Below are 17,494 nucleotides of genomic sequence, written 5' to 3'. Positions count from 1 at the left end.
GTCCAGGCTGGAGTGCAGTGGCGCAATCTCAGCTCACTGCAACCTCTGCCTCCCAGGTCCTGGCTCAAGCAGTTCTCCTGCCTCAACCTCCGGAGTAGCTGGGATTACAGGCACGCATCACCATGCCCAGCTGATTTTTGTATTGTAGTAGAGATGGGGTTTCACCATGTCGGCCAGGCTGGTCTTGAACTCCTGACCTCATGATCCGTCCACCTCAGCCTCCCAAAGTGCTGGGATTACAGGCATGAGCCACCGCAGCCACAATTTTTACATTTTACATAGAGACCGAGTCTCGCTATGTTGTCCAGGCTGGTCTTGAATTCCTGAGCTCAAGTGATCCTCCTGCCTCAGCCTCCCCAAGTGCTGGGATTACAGCAGTGAGCCACCATGCCCCACCGTCCGCTCTCTTAAACCTCCCGTTGCTAACAGATGTGAACTTGTTCACAAGAGCCTGTGCCCCATTCCTTTGAACTTGGGCTGTTAAGAGAGAGGAAATTCCCTAACCCCTGGGTCAAATGCTTTTCCCTCCCATCTGGAAGCTTTGCTTGGGAAGAGCAGCGCATTGTAGCTACAGAGCCTGGGTCCAGCCTGAAGGCCCTTTCAGTAACAGTCCTCATCGAGGAGGCAGTAGGTGATTAGCAACAAGCCCATAGAAGTGCTGACCCCCCTCTCTCCCCACCTCAGGGCTCCCAGTTTGTGGAGTGGGCCTCGGCAGGAAACCTCAAGCCAGTGTGGGTGAGCAGGGGCTGTCCGCGGGCCTGGGACCAGGAGGCCGAGGGGGCAGGCCCCGAGCTGGGGCTTCGAGCGGCGCGGACCAAGGCCCTGTGGCTGCCCATGGGGGACTGATGCCTGAGCACTAGCCACTGCATTTTGGATGTCTTGGACCAAGGGGAGATGGATCCCCACATACCCCTGGGACTTCCCCCTTCTGTTTCCTGTGCCTTCCAATAAACTCTCTGACCAGCCCTAGCTGTGTTTCTGCAGGAAGAAAGGGAGTCGTAGCCAGGCATGGTGGCATATGCCTGTAATCCCAGCACTTTGGGAGAAGGAGGTGGGCACCTGAGGTCGGGAGTTTGAGACCAGCCTGACCAACATGGAGAAACCCTGTCTCTACTAAAAATACAAAAAATTAGCCAGGTGTGGTGGCGCGTGCCTGTAATCCCAGCTACTCAGGAGGCTGAGGCAGGAGAATCGCTTGAACCCAGGAGATGGAGGTTGCAGTGAGCCAAGATCACGCCATTGCACTCCAGCCTGGGTAACAAGAGTGAAACTCCCTCTCGGAAAAAAAAAAAAAATCCAGGGCTAGAGTGACACCTAGCCAGGCCCAATGTGACAAGATGCATCCTGAATCCTGTGTGCCAAGCCTTGGCGGGGCAAAGTTGGGGCCCAAAGGATGGCCAGACACAGCAACTCCTAAATCTCGGAGACAGATCCCCGTTCCAGCCCCAGCTCACCACGCACTGAGTGCACGTGACACCCAGGGAGTCAGCCCCACCACCGTCTCCGCCACTGGGCGTCCGGGAACGCGCCTTCTGTGGCGTGAGCAGCCGCTTGTCACCACCAGGGGGCGCGCTCTGCCTGGGCCCAGATTCCACTACTTCTGTCTCCCCACAAAAATTTCCTTTCACTTTCGGTCTCTGGATGTCACCCGGCTTGGCCCCTTCCACCCAGCTGGGGCAAGCCTGGTGCGTGGGGAGACTTGGACTCTAGGTTCCCCAAGGGGTGGAGCCAAGGTCCCTACTCCTGGGGCAGAGGGAGCAGAGGATGGGGGGCTGGGTTCCTGGGTCCCTAACCCAGGGAGGGTTCTGGGGACCAGACGTCGGGGTTCTTGGAAGTGGAGATGAAGAGTTTTCACCGTAACTGGTGCAGACGCAGGAAGCCTGGGGGAGGAAGTGGGGGAAACTTGGCCACATCAAAGTCATACAGGAGAGGTGGGGAGGCGCAGGGGCGGGCAGGGCAGGGGTTGGGGCATGGGGGTCCGAGACTTGTTCTTCTGTCCCTTCCAAGACCCGGCCGCAGGAGGCATGAGGGTCCCCCGGCCGAGATGACAGTGCTGGTGCCAGCCTGGAGTCCAACAGTGCGTAAAACCCAGAAAAGGTTGGGGGAGAGACAGGGGAGGTACCATGTCAGGATGAGGCAGAGGTGTGGGGAGACAGACAGGAGGGGAGCTGGACAGAGAAGGGGGAGACGGAGAGGAGGGGAGATGGACAGAGGAGGGGGAGACGGACAGGAGGGGAGCTGGGCAGAGGAGGGGGAGATGGAGAGGAAGGGAGATGGAGAGGAGGGGAGATGGACAGAGGAGGGGAGATGGACAGAGGAGGGGAGATGGAGAGGAGGGGAGATGGAGAGGAGGGGAGATGGACAGAGGAGGGGCAGATTGACAGTGAATTGGAAGATGGACAGGAGTGGGGGCTGGACAGAGGAGCATGATGGCGGACAGAGCCGGGAACGAATGAATAGGACGTGAATCAAGATAGAGGCACGCGACAGGGGTGTAGAAGGCGGAGGGAGGGACAGCGCTGGAGGAACCCGGGCGAGGAGAGCAGTCGTGAGAATGAAGCGGTGGGAGAAGGACGGCCATCGTTGGGGAGATGGGGAGAGAGAGGGGTGCGGCAGAGGAGGATCAAACTGGACTGCGCTGGACCAGAGGCAGAGAGAAACGGGGGAAGGAGGGACAGAGATGGGGCCAGGTCTCTAGAAAGTATGGAAACGGTTTAAGGACACGGTGGGGAGTGGGGGGGGAAGGAGGAGCACGGAAGACAGAACAGCCCAGGTGGGAAGCCCGGAGGAGGAGGCTGTGTGTGGAACAGCGGAGGGCTCCCCCAGCGCCCCCTCCCCTGCAGACTCGTCTCCTGCTGCTGCTGCTGCTGAGCTCAGAACTCAGTGAGACCCAGGACTGCTCCTTCCAGCTCAGCCCCATCTCCTCCGACTTCGCTGTCAAAATCCGTGAGCTGGTGAGCAGCGCTGCCCCGACCCCCTCATGGGATCTCTCTCCATTTTTTTTAAAGTAGAGATGGGGTCTCTCTCCCTGTGTTGCCCAGGGTGGTCTCGATCTCCTGGGCTCAAGCGATCCTCCCACCTCGGCCTCCCAAAGTGCTGGAATTACAGGCGTGAGCCACTGTGCTGGGAGGTGTCGCCCTTTCTTGAGGTCAAGGTTCTGTGGCTTCTTCTGGGTTCCCCCTCTCTGAGTCTTGTCCATCCCCCCTCTGGATCTCTGCTGCCACCTCTGGGTCCCCACAGTTCTGTTTCCCGCTGTCTTCAGCCAGGCCTGACCCTGTTTTCTCCCACAGTCTGACTACTTGCTTCAAGATTATCCGGTCACCGTGGCCTCCAATCTTCAGGACGTGAGTCACGTTGGGAGGGACCTAGGGTGGAGGTGGGGACCACAGATTCAAGATGCCCCACCCAGGCGAGTGCATAACCTGGCACTCCCCTCCGCAAAGCCAGGAATCAGAGTCCCCTGCCCCTCCTCCTTCAGACCCGTGGGTTTTCCCCCTAGGAGGAGCTCTGCGGCGCCCTCTGGCGGCTGGTCCTGGCACAGCGCTGGATGGAGCGCCTCAAGACTGTGGCTGGGTCCAAGATGCGAGGCTTGCTGGAGCGCGTGAACACAGAGATACACTTTGTCACCAAATGTGCCTTTCAGGTCGGCCCTGAACTTAGAGGACAAGTGAGGGGGAGGGAGATGCCTTCCTAGGCATTGGAAGTAAAGCCACCCAAGGAATGTGGAGCCAGAACCCAATCCCCTGCAGAGCCCGGTTCCTGCAGAAAAACATGTCCCTAGAAACCGGCCATCGGAGGGCTCTGCTCCCATTTTGGGGGCCAGGTTTCCTAGGCCATGATGAAGTGTGCCACTGAGGGGTTCTTCCCCCCAAAAGAAAACAGGGGAGAAGGGGTCTGTAAACTCTGAGGAGGCCGGGCTCTGTGGCTCACACCTGTAATCCCAGCACTTTGGGAGGCAGAGGTGGGTGGATCACCTGAGGTCGGGAGTTCGAGACCAGCCTAACCAACATGGGGAAACCCCATATTTTAGTATCTACTAAAAATATAAAAACTTAGCCAGGCGTGGTGGCGCATGCCTGTAATCCTCAGCTACTCAGGAAACTGAGGTAGGAGAATCATTTGAAGCCGGGAGGCAGAGGTTGTGGTGAGCCGAGATCCACAACATTACACTACAGTCTGGACAACAAGAGCGAAACTCCATCTCAAAAATAATAATAATAATAATGGTAATCCCAGCACTTTGGGAGGCTGAGGTGGGTGGATCACAAGGTCAGGAGTTTGAGACCAGTCTGGCCAATATGGTGAAACCCCTTCTCTACTAAAAATACGAAGGAAAAAAAAAGTTGGCCAGGCATGGTGGCAGGCACCTGTAGTCCCAGCCACTCAGGAGGCTGAGGCAGGAGAATTGCTTGAACTCAGGAGGCAGAGGTTGCAGTGAGCCGAGATCGTGCCACTGCACTCCAGCCTGGGCAATAGAGTGAGACTCTGTCTCAAATAATAATAATAATCATAAACTCTCTGTGAGAGCCAGAGCTCGCTGGGCTCTGCTGCTGGGCATCACCAGCAGGGAAGAGCCTTTGGCCTTTGGAGGGGGGGTGGGGGGATGATGTGGTGATGATGTCTCCCTCCCCTGCCCCCAGCCCCCCCGCAGCTGTCTTCGCTTCGTCCAGACCAACATCTCCCGCTTCCTGCAGGAGACCTCCGAGCAGCTGGTCGCTCTGAAGCCCTGGATCACTCGCCGGAATTTCTCCCGGTGCCTGGAGCTGCAGTGTCAGCCCGGTAAGGCTCCCAGCCACCCCCACTCCCTCACTGCAGTGTGTCCCAAACCCCACCCTGTTCACATTGGTGGTGACAAGGGCAAGCTTATTCCTCTTTCTGGACCTCAGTTTACCTTTTTCTTTTTTCTGAGACGGAGTCTTGCTCTGTCACCCAGGCTGGAGTGCAGTGGCGCAATCTCGGCTCACTGCAACCTCCGCCTCCTGGGTTCAAGCGATTCTCCTGTCTCAGCCTCCCAAGTAGCTGGGATTACAGGCCTGCACCACCATGCCCAGCTAACTTTATACTTTTAGTAGAGACGGGGTTTCGCCATGTTGGCCAGGCTGGTCTCGAATTCCTGACCTCAAGTGATCCACCCGCCTTGGCGTCCCAAAGTGCTGGGATTATAGGCATGAGCCACCGTACCCCACCTGTTCACTCATTTAATTTGTGACAGCCTGACAAAGTAGGTACAATGATTATCCTACTTTTACAGATAAGCAAACTGAGGCACAGAGAGGCCAAGGAGCCCATCTGAGGTCACACAGCCAGCACCAGCCAGGCCTCTCTTTCCCTTCTTACCCCATCCCTTCTCCTTGGTCACCTAGCCTCCTCTTTCTCCCCAGACTCCTCGACCCTGCCACCCCCACAGAGTCCTGGGGCCCTGGAGGCCACGGCGCCAACAGCCCCGCCATCCCCTCTGCTCTTCCTGCTGCTGCTACCCACGGGCCTCCTGCTGCTGGCCGCTGCCTGGTGCCTACACTGGCAGAGGACACGGCAGAGGATGCCCCGTGCTGGGGAGCAGGTGAGCAGGGTGGGCAGAGGGGGCAGGGGGGGCTGAGAGGGTGGCCTACCTGTGGCTGACACTTTGGGGGCCACAGGTGCCCCCCGTCCCCAGTCCCCAGGACCTGCTGCTTATGGAGCACTGACCCAGCCGGGGCTTCATCCTGGTGAGTCCTTCACAGGCTGTGGAGCCAGGACTTTGTGTCTGCAGGTGGGGAGGGGCACTGGAGGCATGGAGGGTGGCGAGCAGTGGAAGGGCAGAGGCAGCCCTGGGTGCAGAAAGATCGCCCTGGAGCTGGGCATGGTGGCTCCTGCCTCTAATCTCAGCACTTTGGGAGGCTGAGGTGGGCAGATCACTTGAGGTCAGGAGTTCAAGACCAGCCTGACCAACATGGCAAAACCCAGTCTCTACTAAAAATATAAAAATTAGGCTGGGCGCGGTGGCTCAAGCCTGTAATCCCAGCACTTTGGGAGGCCGAGGCGGGTGGATCACGAGGTCAAGAGATCGAGACCATCCTGGTCAACATGGTGAAACCCTGTCTGTACTAAAAATACAAAAAAAAATTAGCTGGGCATGGTGGCACGTGCCTGTAATCCCAGCTACTCAGGAGGCTGAGGCAGGAGAATTGCCTAAACCCGGGAGGCGGAGGTTGCAGTGGGCCGAGATCGCGCCATTGCACTCCAGCCTGGGTAACAAGAGCGAAACTCCGTCTCAAAAAAAAAAAAAAAAAATTAGCTGGGTGTGATGACACATGCCTGTAATCCTAGCTAGTTGGGAGGCAGAGGCAGGAGAATCTCTTGAACCCAGGAGGCAGACGTTGCAGTGAGCAGAGATCCCACCATTGCACCCTAGCCTGGGCGACAGAAGGAGACTCCGTCTCAAAAAAAAAACAAAAAAGAGGGCCAGGCGTGGTGGCTCACACCTGTAATCCCAGAACTTTGGGAGGCCAGAGTGAGCAGATCATGTCAGGAGTTCGAGACCAGCCTGGCCAACAAGATAAAACCCCGTTGCTACTGAAGAAACAAAAAATTAGCTGGGTGTGGTGGTGGATGCCTGTGATCCCAGCTACTTGGGAGGCTGAGGCAGGAGAATTGCTTTAACCCGGGAGGCGGAGGTTGCAGTGAGCCGAGATCACACCCTTGCACCTCAGCCTGGGTGACACGGCAAGACTCCGTCTCAAAAAAAAAAAAGAGGCCGGGCGCGGTGGCTCAAGCCTGTAATCCCAGCACTTTGGGATGCCGAGACAGGTGGATCACGAGGTCAAGAGATTGATACCATCCTGGTCAACATGGTGAAACCCCGTCTCTACTAAAAATATAAAAATTAGCTGGTCATGGTGGCGCGTGCCTGTAGTCCCAGCTACTCGGGAGGCTGAGGCAGGAGAATTGCTTGAACTTAGGAGACAGAGGTTGTGGTGAGCCAAGATTGCGCCATTGCACTCCAGCCTGGGTAACAAGAGTGAAACTCCATCTCAAAAAAGAAAGAAAGAAAGAAAGAAAGAAAGAAAGACCCAGTCAGGCATGGTGGCTCATACCTGTAGTCCCAGCACTTTGGGAGGCCGAGGTGGGCAGATCACGAGGTCAAGAGATTGAGACCACCCTGGCCAACTTGGCAAAACACTGTTTCTGCAAAAAATACAAAAATTAGCCGGGTGTGGTGGTGCCCATCTGTAGTCCCAGCTACTCGGGAGGCTGAGGCGGGAGAATTGCTTGAACCCAGGAGGCGGAGATTGCAGTGAGCCAAGATTGAGCCACTGCACTCCAGCCTGGGAGACAGCACGAGACTCCATCTCAAAAAAAAAAAAAAAAAGACCCTTCTGGGGCCATCATGGAGAGGGACTGGAGACCAAGCTGGAGGCTGTGGGAGGGCTCAGGGGGAGGACCATGCGTGAGCCAGGCTGGGACCAGGGGATGGAGTGGAGTGCGTGGGGCAAAGAGTCAGGGGTCAGAGATCAGGAGGGACAGGGCTGGGGCCTGACAGGCTTGAATTGGCGCAGACAGCCTGGGTCTGGCCCAGTGATGGGTGGACGGGGGTGGGGACCTGGGGGAGGAGTGAGATTAGGGAACGACATTGAGCTCACTGAGGACCTGAAGGAGTTTGCAAGCCAGGACAGAGCAGCCTCCTGGGGCAGGAAGGGAATGGCATTCCAGAAAGAGGGAACTGCCTTTGCGAAGCCCTTTGGTATGAGAAAGCTCAGGGTGTTCCCGTAACTTGGGCCAGCATGGGGCAGCAAGGAGCCATGGGAGGTGTGAGAGGGAGAAGAGAAGCTGGGAACATTTCAAATCTAACATTTTGTAGCAATAGGTCACACATAGAGTGCCCTGGTAATGCAGGCGCCATACTGGGCTTTCTACAAATGAACTCACTTCCTTGAGAAGTTGTTACCATTGTGATCCCATTTCACTGAAACCAAGGCACAGAAAGGTAAATAATTTGCCAAAAGTCACACGGCTCAAGGGTGACGACCAAGATTTGACTCAAGGTTGTCTTTCTTTATTTTGAGACAGAGTCTCTCTCTGTCACCCAGGCTGGCGTGCGGTGACGCAGTCTCTGCTCACTGCAACCTCCACCTCCCGGATTCAAGCGATTCTCCTGCCTGAGCCTCTGGAGTAGCTGGGATTACAGGCACCTGCCACCACGCCCAGCTAATTTTTTATATTTTTAGTAGAGACTGGTTTGTTTTTTTTTTCTTTTTTTTTTTAAGACAGAGTCTCACACTATTGCTCAGGCTGGAGTGCAATGGCATGATCTCTGCTTACCGCAACCTCCACCTCCCAGGTTCAAGCAATTCTTCTGCTTCAGCCTCCTGAGTAGCTGGGACTACAGGCAGGCACCACCACTCCTGGCTAATTTTTGCATTTTTAGTAGAAACAGGGTTTGACCATGTTGGCCAAGCCGGTCTCAAACTCCACACCTCATTATCTGCCCACTGCGACCTCCCGAAGTGCTGGGATTACAGGCATGAGCCACCACGCCCGGCCAGTAATTGATACTAATGTTATTGTATTTCACCCAGCACGGTGGCTCACACCTATAACTCCTAGGCAGATCTCTTGAGCCTAGGACTTCAAGACCAGCTTGGGTAATGTGGTGAAACCCTGCCTCTACTAAAAATATAAAAATTAGCCGGGCTTGGTAATACCTGTAATCCCAGCTACTCAGGAGGCTGAGGCAGGAAGAATCACTTGAACCCAGGAGGCAGTGGCGGCAGTGAGCCACGATCATGCCACTGCACTCCAGCCTGGGCGACGGAGCAAGGCTGTCTCAAAAGAAGTTCGAGTCCAGCCTCGAACTGCTGGACTCAAGTGATCCTCCTGCCTCAACCTCCCGAGAGTGAACCGGCCCCATCTCAAGTGTTCACTGTTCACATGCGGCTGGTTACTCCCATATTAAAGAGCAAAAATAGAGAACATTTCTATCATGGCCAGGTTCTCTTGAACAGCCATGCCCTGGCACACAGTCAGCGCTTGCTGTGACTGGAGTTGTTTTGGGCATGAGTCTGTGCCCCGCCCTGAGCTAAGTACTTTCCCTCTCCTTTGCCCAGGGATCCTTTTTTGTTTTTTAAGACTGAGTCTTGCTCTGTCACCCAAGGCTGGAGTGCAATGGTGTGATTTCTGCTCACTGGAACTTTCACCTGCTGGGTTCAAGCAATTCTTCTGCCTCGGCCTCTCAAGTAGCTGGGACTACAGGTGCGCCACTAAGCCTGGCTAATATTTTGTATTTTTAGTAAAGATGGGGTTTCACCATGCTGGCCAGGCTGGTCTTGAACTCCTGACATCGTGATCTGCCCACCTAAGCCTCCCAAAGTGCTGGGATTACAGGCATGAGCCTCTGTGCCCGGACTGTGGATCCTTAAAGAACCTGGTGAGACAGATGCATCTATCATACCATTTTACAGGGGAGGACACGGAGGTACACAGAGGGGAGTCACCAGCCAGAGAATGCACAGCTCGGACACAGAGGAAGTTGGCTAGAGGATGGTCCCTTCCTTGGGCCCGATGCCCCTCTCGCTTCCTCCCCAGGATGGAGGCAACGCCAGAACCCAGCACCGGCCCCATTTACCCAACTCTGTACAAAGCCGTTGTCCCCATGAAATGTATATAAATCATCCTTTTCTACCAGCTGTGGCCAGGTCTGTTGCGGATGGGTGTGGATGGGGTAGTTTTGATTTCAGTCTTGGTTTTTCAGTTGCAATGCAACGTTTCATTCAATGGGTGTTTTCTGAGGTCTCCTGGAGCCCCAGGTCAGGACTGGTTAATGCTAGAGCCCGGATTTGAGTCACAACCAGCCCAGTCGCCCCAGGTCTCTTAGACTATGGAGGAGAAGACAAGGGACTCAGTGTGCCTGGGTGCAGGATGCCACAGGCTCCTGTGGAGATAGCATAGAGGCAGTGTGGGAGCCCAGGGGTGTAAGGGGCAACTAACCCAGGCTGGGAGATCAGAGAGGCTTTCCAGAGCCAAAGGGCACTGCAATGGTGAAAAGCCAGATTTGGAGGGGTTGGGGAGGGCATCCTGGGCAAGGGACCCAGCAAAGGCCAACAGTCCAGAAAGTGAGAAGTTTCTCTGAGGAATGCTCAGTGGATTGGTGCAGCCAGGCATCTAGAAGCCATTCCTTCACTCACTCCTAGATCCCCTGGAGAAGACCACTTCCACCTGTTTTACAGATGGAGAAACTGAGGCCCAGATAAGGCCAGGGATTTGTCCAGGTCAGAGTGAAGTTGACCAGACACCGGAATCCAAATCTCTAAGCCTAGAATGGGCAGGGCACCGGGGCTCATGCCAGTAATGCCAGCACTTTGAGAGGCCCAGATGGGAAGATCGCTTGAGCCCAGGAGTTCGAGACCAGCCTGGCCAACATGGCAAGACTCCCCACCGCCCCCGTCCCAGCCTTGACAAAACAAACAAACAAACAAACAAACAAATATATATATATATATTAGCCAGGCGTAGTGGCGCGCCCCTGTAGTCCCAGTTACTCGAGAGGCTGAGGCAGAAGGATCCCTTGAGACTGGGAAGTCGAGGCTGCGGTGGGCCATGATCGCCCCACTGCACTCTGACCTGGATGACAGAGCGAGACCCTGTCTTAGAAAATAAAGTAAGTTTGGACTAAGCGTGGAAGGGCGGGCCTGGGGGGGTCTGGTCTCCCCCCTGCGGGCCACCAGAGGCCCTGCAGCCTTCAGTCGATTGAAGAGGTAGTGGCGCTTCCCCTTACAAACATGGCAGACAGAGCGCGTGAACGAGATTTACAGCTCCTCAAACACACGGCCGCCGAAGCTGGACGGCCACGCCCCAGCAGCACCGCCTCCACAACCCACGTGATCTATTGCAGGGCCCAGCTCTGGTCGCGGAGGTCCGACCGGAAGTATATCTGGATTGGACAATTGAAAGATAACCCGCCTTCCGTGGGGCATCTCTGCGCGCGCGCACAGCGCTTTGACCAATCACCACACAGAAAGCTGTTTGCGCGGCCCACGTTGCGTCACTTCTGCCGCCCCTGTTTTAAGGGATAAGAAACCCTGCGACAAGATCTCCTCCTTTTCCGGGCGGCTCCCGAAGATGGCGGAGGTGCAGGTGCGCGCTCCGCGCGGGCCGGGGCGGCATGGGACCGGGTGGGATTCAGGCTGGAACGGGGTCGCACCCTCTCGGTTCTGCTACCTATGTTGCGGAGTTTAATATCCACAGTTAAGCAAAATGGAAATCTTTTGGGGTAAGGGGAAAATGTAGAAAAGGACGAGGCTCTCTAGGTCTAGAGTTGGCTACAATGCGGCATTTTTTTCTCGAGGCGAGGGTGATGGAGCTCCCAGTACAGGACAGATTACTTTACAACTAGACCTCGCTTATCTTGAACTTGGGTAGTGGGTGGGGGCCCCGGGGTCAAGTCTTGGCCGAATTGGACCCTTGTGTGTCCTCAGCGATGGGGAACACGCGAAAGTCTGGCCGGGCGGTTTCGGGGCCGTGAGAAACTGAGGATTGCCCAAAATGGGAGGTATTTCCATCGTTCCCAGTGCGCAGGCTGCTTTGATCTCACGTGGAGGTGTTAATCGGGGTCCCCTGCAGCTCTGGTTGTTTTAATGCTCAATACTTTTCTGCGGGGGGTCGAGAGAGCTGTTGCCTGCCGGGCACTCAGGAATGAACTCGTTTTCTTTCGTTTGGGGAATTGGCGATTGTCCTGGGGCTTGTTGGCTTCTGGAAGTCGAGAGCTGTGATAAATGGTTCCACAAGGATGGGACATCTTTGCCTGCAGACCACCCGGGGGCCCTTTTCCTATTCCTTGTGTAATTAAGTATAAAGTGGAGGTTGGCCCTGGAAAGGTTTCCTTGTGAATAGTCTGGGTGTTGGGGGCGGAATTTCTGAGCCAGGCTGATCTAAGCAAATGGTGGTGTCCACCGAACGTGTGTCTAGTTTGCATTGTTTCGTATAGTTAATGATATTTCTGAGGCAGATATTGTTAACCTTATTTGACAGGTGAGGGATTCAAAACTTGGGAATTGGTGAGTTTGGGCCAAGGTCAGGACTTCGGGAAGTCTGGATTCAGATTATTTGTGTATATCTGTATTGCATTTCAACACTTAGAAAGGACGTGCAACAAAAAATATATGCTTAGTGATTTTGCATTATAACAATAAAGATGTCTACTCTGGGATTTTTGATTTTTTTTTTTTTTTTTTTTTTTTTGAGACGGAGTTTCGGTCTTGTTGCCCAGGCTGGAGTGCAATGGCGCCATCTCGGCTCACCGCAACCTCCGCCTCCTGGGTTCAGGCAATTCTCCTGCCTCAGCCTCCTGAGTAGCTGGGATTACAGGCACGTGCCACCATGCCCAGCTAATGTTTTTGTATTTTTAGTAGAGACGGGGTTTCACCATGTTGACCAGGATGGTCTCGATCTCTTGACCTCGTGATCCACCCGCCTCGGCCTCCCAAAGTGCTGGGATTACAGGCGTGAGCCACCGCGCCCAGCCTACTCTGGGATTTTCTTTTTTTGTTTTTCCGAGACGGAGTTGCCTTGGCTCCCAGGCTGGAGTGCAATGGCAGGATCTTGGCTCATTGCAACCTCTGCTCAGGTTCAAGTGACTCTCCGGCGTCACCCTCCCGAGTAGCTGGGACTACAGATGGCCGCCGTGATGCTCGGCTGATTTTTGTGTTTTTAGCAGATGAGATTTCACCATATTGGCCTCAAGTGATCCGCCCGCCTAGGCCTCCCAAAGTGCTGGGATTACAGGTGTGAGCCGCGGTGCCTGAGCAGTTTACCTGGGCAAGGAGAGTGATGCAGTAGCAGAGCTAGCATGGGTTTTTGCCTGCTCTGCCTAACCTCATCCCACCTGAAGTTCGGTTTTCTTCCAAATGAAATTTGGTAGAAACACCCTATACATCAGAGAATAGATTCTGTTAATATTCTACAATTGATTGGGCATGGTGGCTCAAGCCTGTAATCCCAGCATCTTGGAAGGCTGAGGCAGGCGGATTGCTTGAGGCCACAAGTACAAGATTAGCCTAGGCAGCATGGCAAAACCTTGACTGAAGAAAAAAAGTACAAAAATTACATGGGAGGCTGATGCTGGTGGATCACCTGAGGTCAGGAGTTCGAGACCAGCCTGGCCAACATGACGAAATCCCGCCTCTACTGAAAACACAAAAATTAGCTAGGCATGGTGGTGGGAGCCTGTAAGCCAAGCTTCAGGGGAGGGGGAGGTTGGGCAACAAGCATGAAACTCCATCTCTTTTTTTTCTTTCTTTTTAAAATTTTATTCTATTCTCACCCATTTCAAGTCTGAGAAATTCCATCTCAAAAAAAAAAAGCTGCGTGTGGTGGCAGTGCGCCTGTGGCCCCAGCTACTCAAGACGCTGAGGTGGGGGGGACAGCTGGATCTGGGAGGTTGACCGCCTGTGCAACAGCAAGATGCTGTCTCAAAACCAAAATCCTGCAGTTCGTTATAAGGTCTTATAAGTGGATAATCAGTGGGCAGAGCCTTGCTGGTCTTCATTGAAGTCCTTGTTCATCCTCTTGCTTTGCAAAATACAGTCTGAGCGTAAAAAAAAATCATAGAAGACCTGAGATATGAGAGGAGTTTGGGCGTTTACACTGCTCACGCACTGATCGTGAAGCAGCCTTGTTTTCTCAGCCCTTTTCCTCATCTGTAGAGTGGGCCTCTGTGCAGTTCCCAGCTGTGATGGCTGGGTTCAAGGTAGGACAAAAGAAGGGAATGCTTGCTTGAGGACAAAAAAAGACTGTCCTTGTCTCCCACAGGTCCTGGTGCTTGATGGCCGAGGCCATCTCCTGGGCCGCCTGGCAGCCATCGTGGCTAAGCAGGTACTGCTGGGTAAGTTGCCCCCCAGAGTCCCCCTGTGGAGACCCCACTGGCGGTCGGTGATGAGCAACATTCACCATCTTTCGTTTGAGTCTCACGGCCATGAGATCAACCCCATGCACCGCTCTGAGACCTGCCAGCAACTCTTCCCCAGGGCCAAGGGACTTGAAGCTCAGAAGTGATTTTTGCATTAGGCTAGCTTTTCCTTAAACATGAACTTGGCTCTGGCGAGCACTGCACTGTGTCTGGGGGTGCCTGCGCAGGCTGTGGTAGAGCCCTCAGCTCTTTGTGACCCTCTCCCTCCCTCTAGGCCGGAAGGTGGTGGTGGTTCGCTGCGAGGGCATCAACATTTCTGGCAATTTCTACAGAAACAAGTGTAAGTGACAGCCTGGGAGGAGCATTGGAGGGGGTCTCCCTGTGGGCTGCTGAGGCTCTGAAGGCAATTCCAGCAGTGGTAGGAGAAGCTATTTGGGGTTCCTGACGAGGTCCTTGGAAGTGGGAGTTTGGGGGGTGCTGGCAGACCGGGCAGGCCTCACACTCCGCTGTCTCACTAGTGAAGTACCTGGCTTTCCTCCGCAAGCGGATGAACACCAACCCTTCCCGAGGCCCCTACCACTTCCGGGCCCCCAGCCGCATCTTCTGGAGGACCGTGCGAGGTGAGTGGGGTTTGGGGACTGCAGATGGGGACAGGCAGGCGGCCGGTGATGAGGATTTCTCCCACTATGTTCGAGTTTCCCGACCATGAGATAATTCCACATGCACTACCATCTGAGGCCACCCATGGACCCGCCTCAGTGAGGAGGGTGGGCGTCCTTAGGAGCCCCTCTGAGCAGGCCTGCTCTCCGTCACCCCACAGGCATGCTGCCCCACAAGACCAAGCGAGGCCAGGCCGCCTTGGACCGCCTCAAGGTGTTTGACGGCATCCCACCGCCCTACGACAAGGTGAGCTGTGCCAAGCCCGCCAGACAGCAGCCTTTCCCGTGGTGTCTGTGATGTTCACAACTACCTACATTGTTTGATCCTCATGAAAGCAACACTGGCTGAGATGCCCGCCCAGCTGGGGTCCTTCCCTGTCGGTCCCTCCAGGGCTCTTAAGCCCCTTTCTTTCTCTAACAGAAAAAGCGGATGGTGGTTCCTGCGGCCCTCAAGGTCGTGCGTCTGAAGCCTACAAGGAAGGTGAGTCCCAGCTTCCACTGTGCTGCCTTCTGTGGGGATTTTGGGCCTGCGGAGGGGCCTGAGGCCCCCCCTGAGCCTGGCAGATGATGTCCTTATCTCACGATGGTCTGCGGATGTCCCTGCGGGAGTGCCGACAATGCCAATGGCTTAGCTGATGCCAGGAGGGGTGGGTCGTGCTATTTTTTTCTTTTGCTCCCTCCCTCCCGACCCGGAGTGGTGCTTTTTTAACTGGGGCCTGCTGAGAACAGTTGCATGACAATATTCCCAACTGTCAGTCACCTCCCAGCTCAGGCTCCTGGGGGTGGGGGCTTAGATGCTCTTACAACTATTTATTTACCCCCCTAGTTTGCCTATCTGGGGCGCCTGGCTCACGAGGTTGGCTGGAAGTACCAGGCAGTGACAGCCACCCTGGAGGAGAAGAGGAAGGAGAAAGCCAAGATCCACTACCGGAAGAAGAAACAGCTCATGGTAAGGGCAGGGGTTGGCACTGAGAGGGTATCTCACTCCCGTGTGGGTCTGGCAGATGCCGTCTTGCCCAAAGAGGACTCTAACTGGCAAAGGGGCAGTCAGAGTTGGGGTGGGATGGAGTCCATGTAATGAGGGTGATCCAAGCCCTCCTGACCACCACCACCTGTGCATATTCTTGGCAGAGGCTACGGAAACAAGCCGAGAAGAACGTGGAGAAGAAAATTGACAAATACACAGAGGTCCTCAAGACGCATGGACTCCTGGTCTGAGCCCAATAAAGACTGTTAATTCCTCATGCTTGTCCTAACCTGCCTTCCTCCATCGTCACCATGGAATGTGCGGGATCCAGGGGCAGCGGCAGTCCGGGTGCCACAGGCAACCTGGGACATAGGAAGCTCGGAGCAAGGAAAGGGTCTAGTCACTGCTTGCCGAGGTTTCTTGAAAGCACTCAGAATTGTGCAGGTGTGATTCATCTATGACCAATAGGAACAGCAACCAGTTACTATTAGCAAAAGGATCCGGAAGACTAATTGGAGGGGCTTTAGTTGTGACTGGGACATCTAACTTTCACCTGGTCATGCACTATACTCTGCAGCTGTTAGAATGTGCACGTGCTTGGGAACAGCATGAGCTTGTTGTACGGAGGGTATTTATAGAAGCATAGACTACTGGGAAGATGGGCAACGGGTTACAGGCAATGCCCATGCTCCTCACCTGTGTTTTGTGATCAGAGTCAAATAAACGACTTTTAAAGAAATCCTGCGTCTTTGCACTGTGTCTGCTGTGGAGGCAGGTGGCAAAAAGAGGGGATGAGGAGCTTAAAAAACTAAAATTGGCTGTGCTAATACACAGAAAAGTATTTGTAACTTGCCCTAAATTTAATTATCCTTTATAAGCAGCATTTACAAACCAAAAACATTTTAAAACAATGGTGGCCAGCAGTGCCTGGTGCTTCCCAGTTAATGGAAGGCTGCCTCATTCTAATTCAGCTGCAAAGTATGGGCCCATGTCCCCACTGCCAGGCTGCTGTGTAGTCCAGGCTGTCTCTAGAGACGGGCATTTTGCAAATGATAAGAGCTGGGTTAACGGACATAATGCTAGGCCTTACCTGTACATTTAGGTCTGTTAGTCTGAATCGCTGAAAGGGCATTGATTGTGGAGCATTTACTAGGTAACAATTGCATAAAATGTTCCAGGTCAGTGTTTGCTTGGGTGGGAAGGGCCCTGTTAGAATTTGCTGATGAGGTCTGGGAGTCATACATGTCATGTCCAGGGTTCCATAGTAAACATGCGGGTAAGTAACGGAAGCTAGATTGATATCGTCCTCGGGATTGGATGCCGAGATTCAGGAGTAATCATTTGGTAGTCATATACTTAAATACCCAACCTTACCCCAGAGAAAGACAAGTGGACAGTATGTGTTGGGTTGACACACCAGATAACATCTGTCATGGGCTTAACCTTTACAGGAAAGTCGAGACGCCACAGTGGCTTGTGTTTTCCCTGAAAATCGGTGAGCATAGATGTTGCCTACCCCTGCCAGCGTCCTCACATAGGTTCACGTTCCACAGAGAAGCCTACTCCAGAAATAACCCATTTTAAAGCATAATCTTAAATTTCACAATCTCCATGTGAAACGACAATTACCCTCCAAAAGCATAGTCCATTACCAAATGGGAACATGGGCTTGATAAAAATTAAGACTTTGAGAAGACACTTGGGAGTGACAAGCCACACACTTCGACAAAATATTTACAAGTCATCTCTTAACGACGTCTCGTATCCTGCTATAAAGAACTCTATGCTGGGTGCCGTGGCTTGCGCCTGCAATTCCAGCACTTTGGAAGGCGGTGGATCACCTGAGGTCAGGAGTTCAAGACCACCCTGTCCAACATAGTGAAACCCTGTCTCTACTAAAAATGCAAAAATTAGCTGGGTGTGGTGGTGGGCACCTGTAATCACAGCTACTCAGGAGGCTGAGGCAGAATTGCTTGAATGCAGGAGGCG

At 54.1% G+C, this 17,494-nt stretch overlaps 2 protein-coding genes and 4 non-coding genes across 19 annotated transcripts; all 6 read left to right on the top strand.

Moving 5' to 3' along the window:
* Window positions 1-1,309: 1,309 nt before the first annotated feature.
* On the top strand, window positions 1,310-9,660 carry FLT3LG (fms related receptor tyrosine kinase 3 ligand). Of its 12 annotated transcripts, none has more exons than XM_032264615.1 (9): window positions 1,310-1,684; window positions 2,008-2,077; window positions 2,844-2,954; window positions 3,291-3,344; window positions 3,500-3,643; window positions 4,695-4,779; window positions 5,382-5,560; window positions 5,637-5,705; window positions 9,438-9,660. In XM_032264615.1, exons 1-8 carry the CDS (start codon window positions 1,338-1,340, stop codon window positions 5,682-5,684), a joined length of 1,038 nt encoding a protein of 345 aa, XP_032120506.1. In that variant the 5' UTR covers window positions 1,310-1,337; the 3' UTR covers window positions 5,685-5,705; window positions 9,438-9,660. The 12 variants fall into 12 exon arrangements, with proteins under 12 accessions (XP_032120506.1, XP_032120509.1, XP_032120516.1 ...); XM_032264624.1 differs by having other exon boundaries at window positions 1,317-1,685; window positions 4,641-4,779; XM_032264625.1 differs by lacking the exon at window positions 5,382-5,560 and having other exon boundaries at window positions 1,315-1,685.
* A 1,345-nt stretch (window positions 9,661-11,005) lies between these two features.
* On the top strand, window positions 11,006-15,782 carry RPL13A (ribosomal protein L13a). Of its 3 annotated transcripts, none has more exons than XM_032264626.1 (8): window positions 11,006-11,109; window positions 13,783-13,855; window positions 14,154-14,219; window positions 14,398-14,499; window positions 14,700-14,785; window positions 14,960-15,019; window positions 15,365-15,487; window positions 15,670-15,782. In XM_032264626.1, exons 1-8 carry the CDS (start codon window positions 11,095-11,097, stop codon window positions 15,754-15,756), a joined length of 612 nt encoding a protein of 203 aa, XP_032120517.1. In that variant the 5' UTR covers window positions 11,006-11,094; the 3' UTR covers window positions 15,757-15,782. The 3 variants fall into 3 exon arrangements, with proteins under 3 accessions (XP_032120517.1, XP_032120518.1, XP_032120519.1); XM_032264627.1 differs by having other exon boundaries at window positions 11,078-11,103; XM_032264628.1 differs by having other exon boundaries at window positions 11,078-11,109; window positions 13,783-13,845.
* LOC116540854 lies at window positions 13,896-13,979 on the top strand. The gene has a single exon (XR_004264606.1). It is a non-coding gene; the product is annotated as a small nucleolar RNA Z195/SNORD33/SNORD32 family (small nucleolar RNA).
* LOC116540853 lies at window positions 14,538-14,621 on the top strand. Its single transcript, XR_004264605.1, has one exon. It is a non-coding gene; the product is annotated as a small nucleolar RNA Z195/SNORD33/SNORD32 family (small nucleolar RNA).
* LOC116540855 lies at window positions 14,826-14,894 on the top strand. The gene has a single exon (XR_004264607.1). It is a non-coding gene; the product is annotated as a small nucleolar RNA SNORD34 (small nucleolar RNA).
* LOC116540856 lies at window positions 15,098-15,183 on the top strand. The gene has a single exon (XR_004264608.1). It is a non-coding gene; the product is annotated as a small nucleolar RNA SNORD35 (small nucleolar RNA).
* Window positions 15,783-17,494: the final 1,712 nt, after the last annotated feature.

Source organism: Sapajus apella, unplaced genomic scaffold, assembly GCF_009761245.1.
Source record: "Sapajus apella isolate SASKATOON/1434 unplaced genomic scaffold, GSC_monkey_1.0 scaffold144, whole genome shotgun sequence".
In the NCBI taxonomy this organism is placed as follows: domain Eukaryota; kingdom Metazoa; phylum Chordata; class Mammalia; order Primates; family Cebidae; genus Sapajus; species Sapajus apella.
The sequence above is the reverse complement of the archived record's forward strand: the minus strand, read 5'-3'. Positions and strand labels throughout refer to the sequence as shown.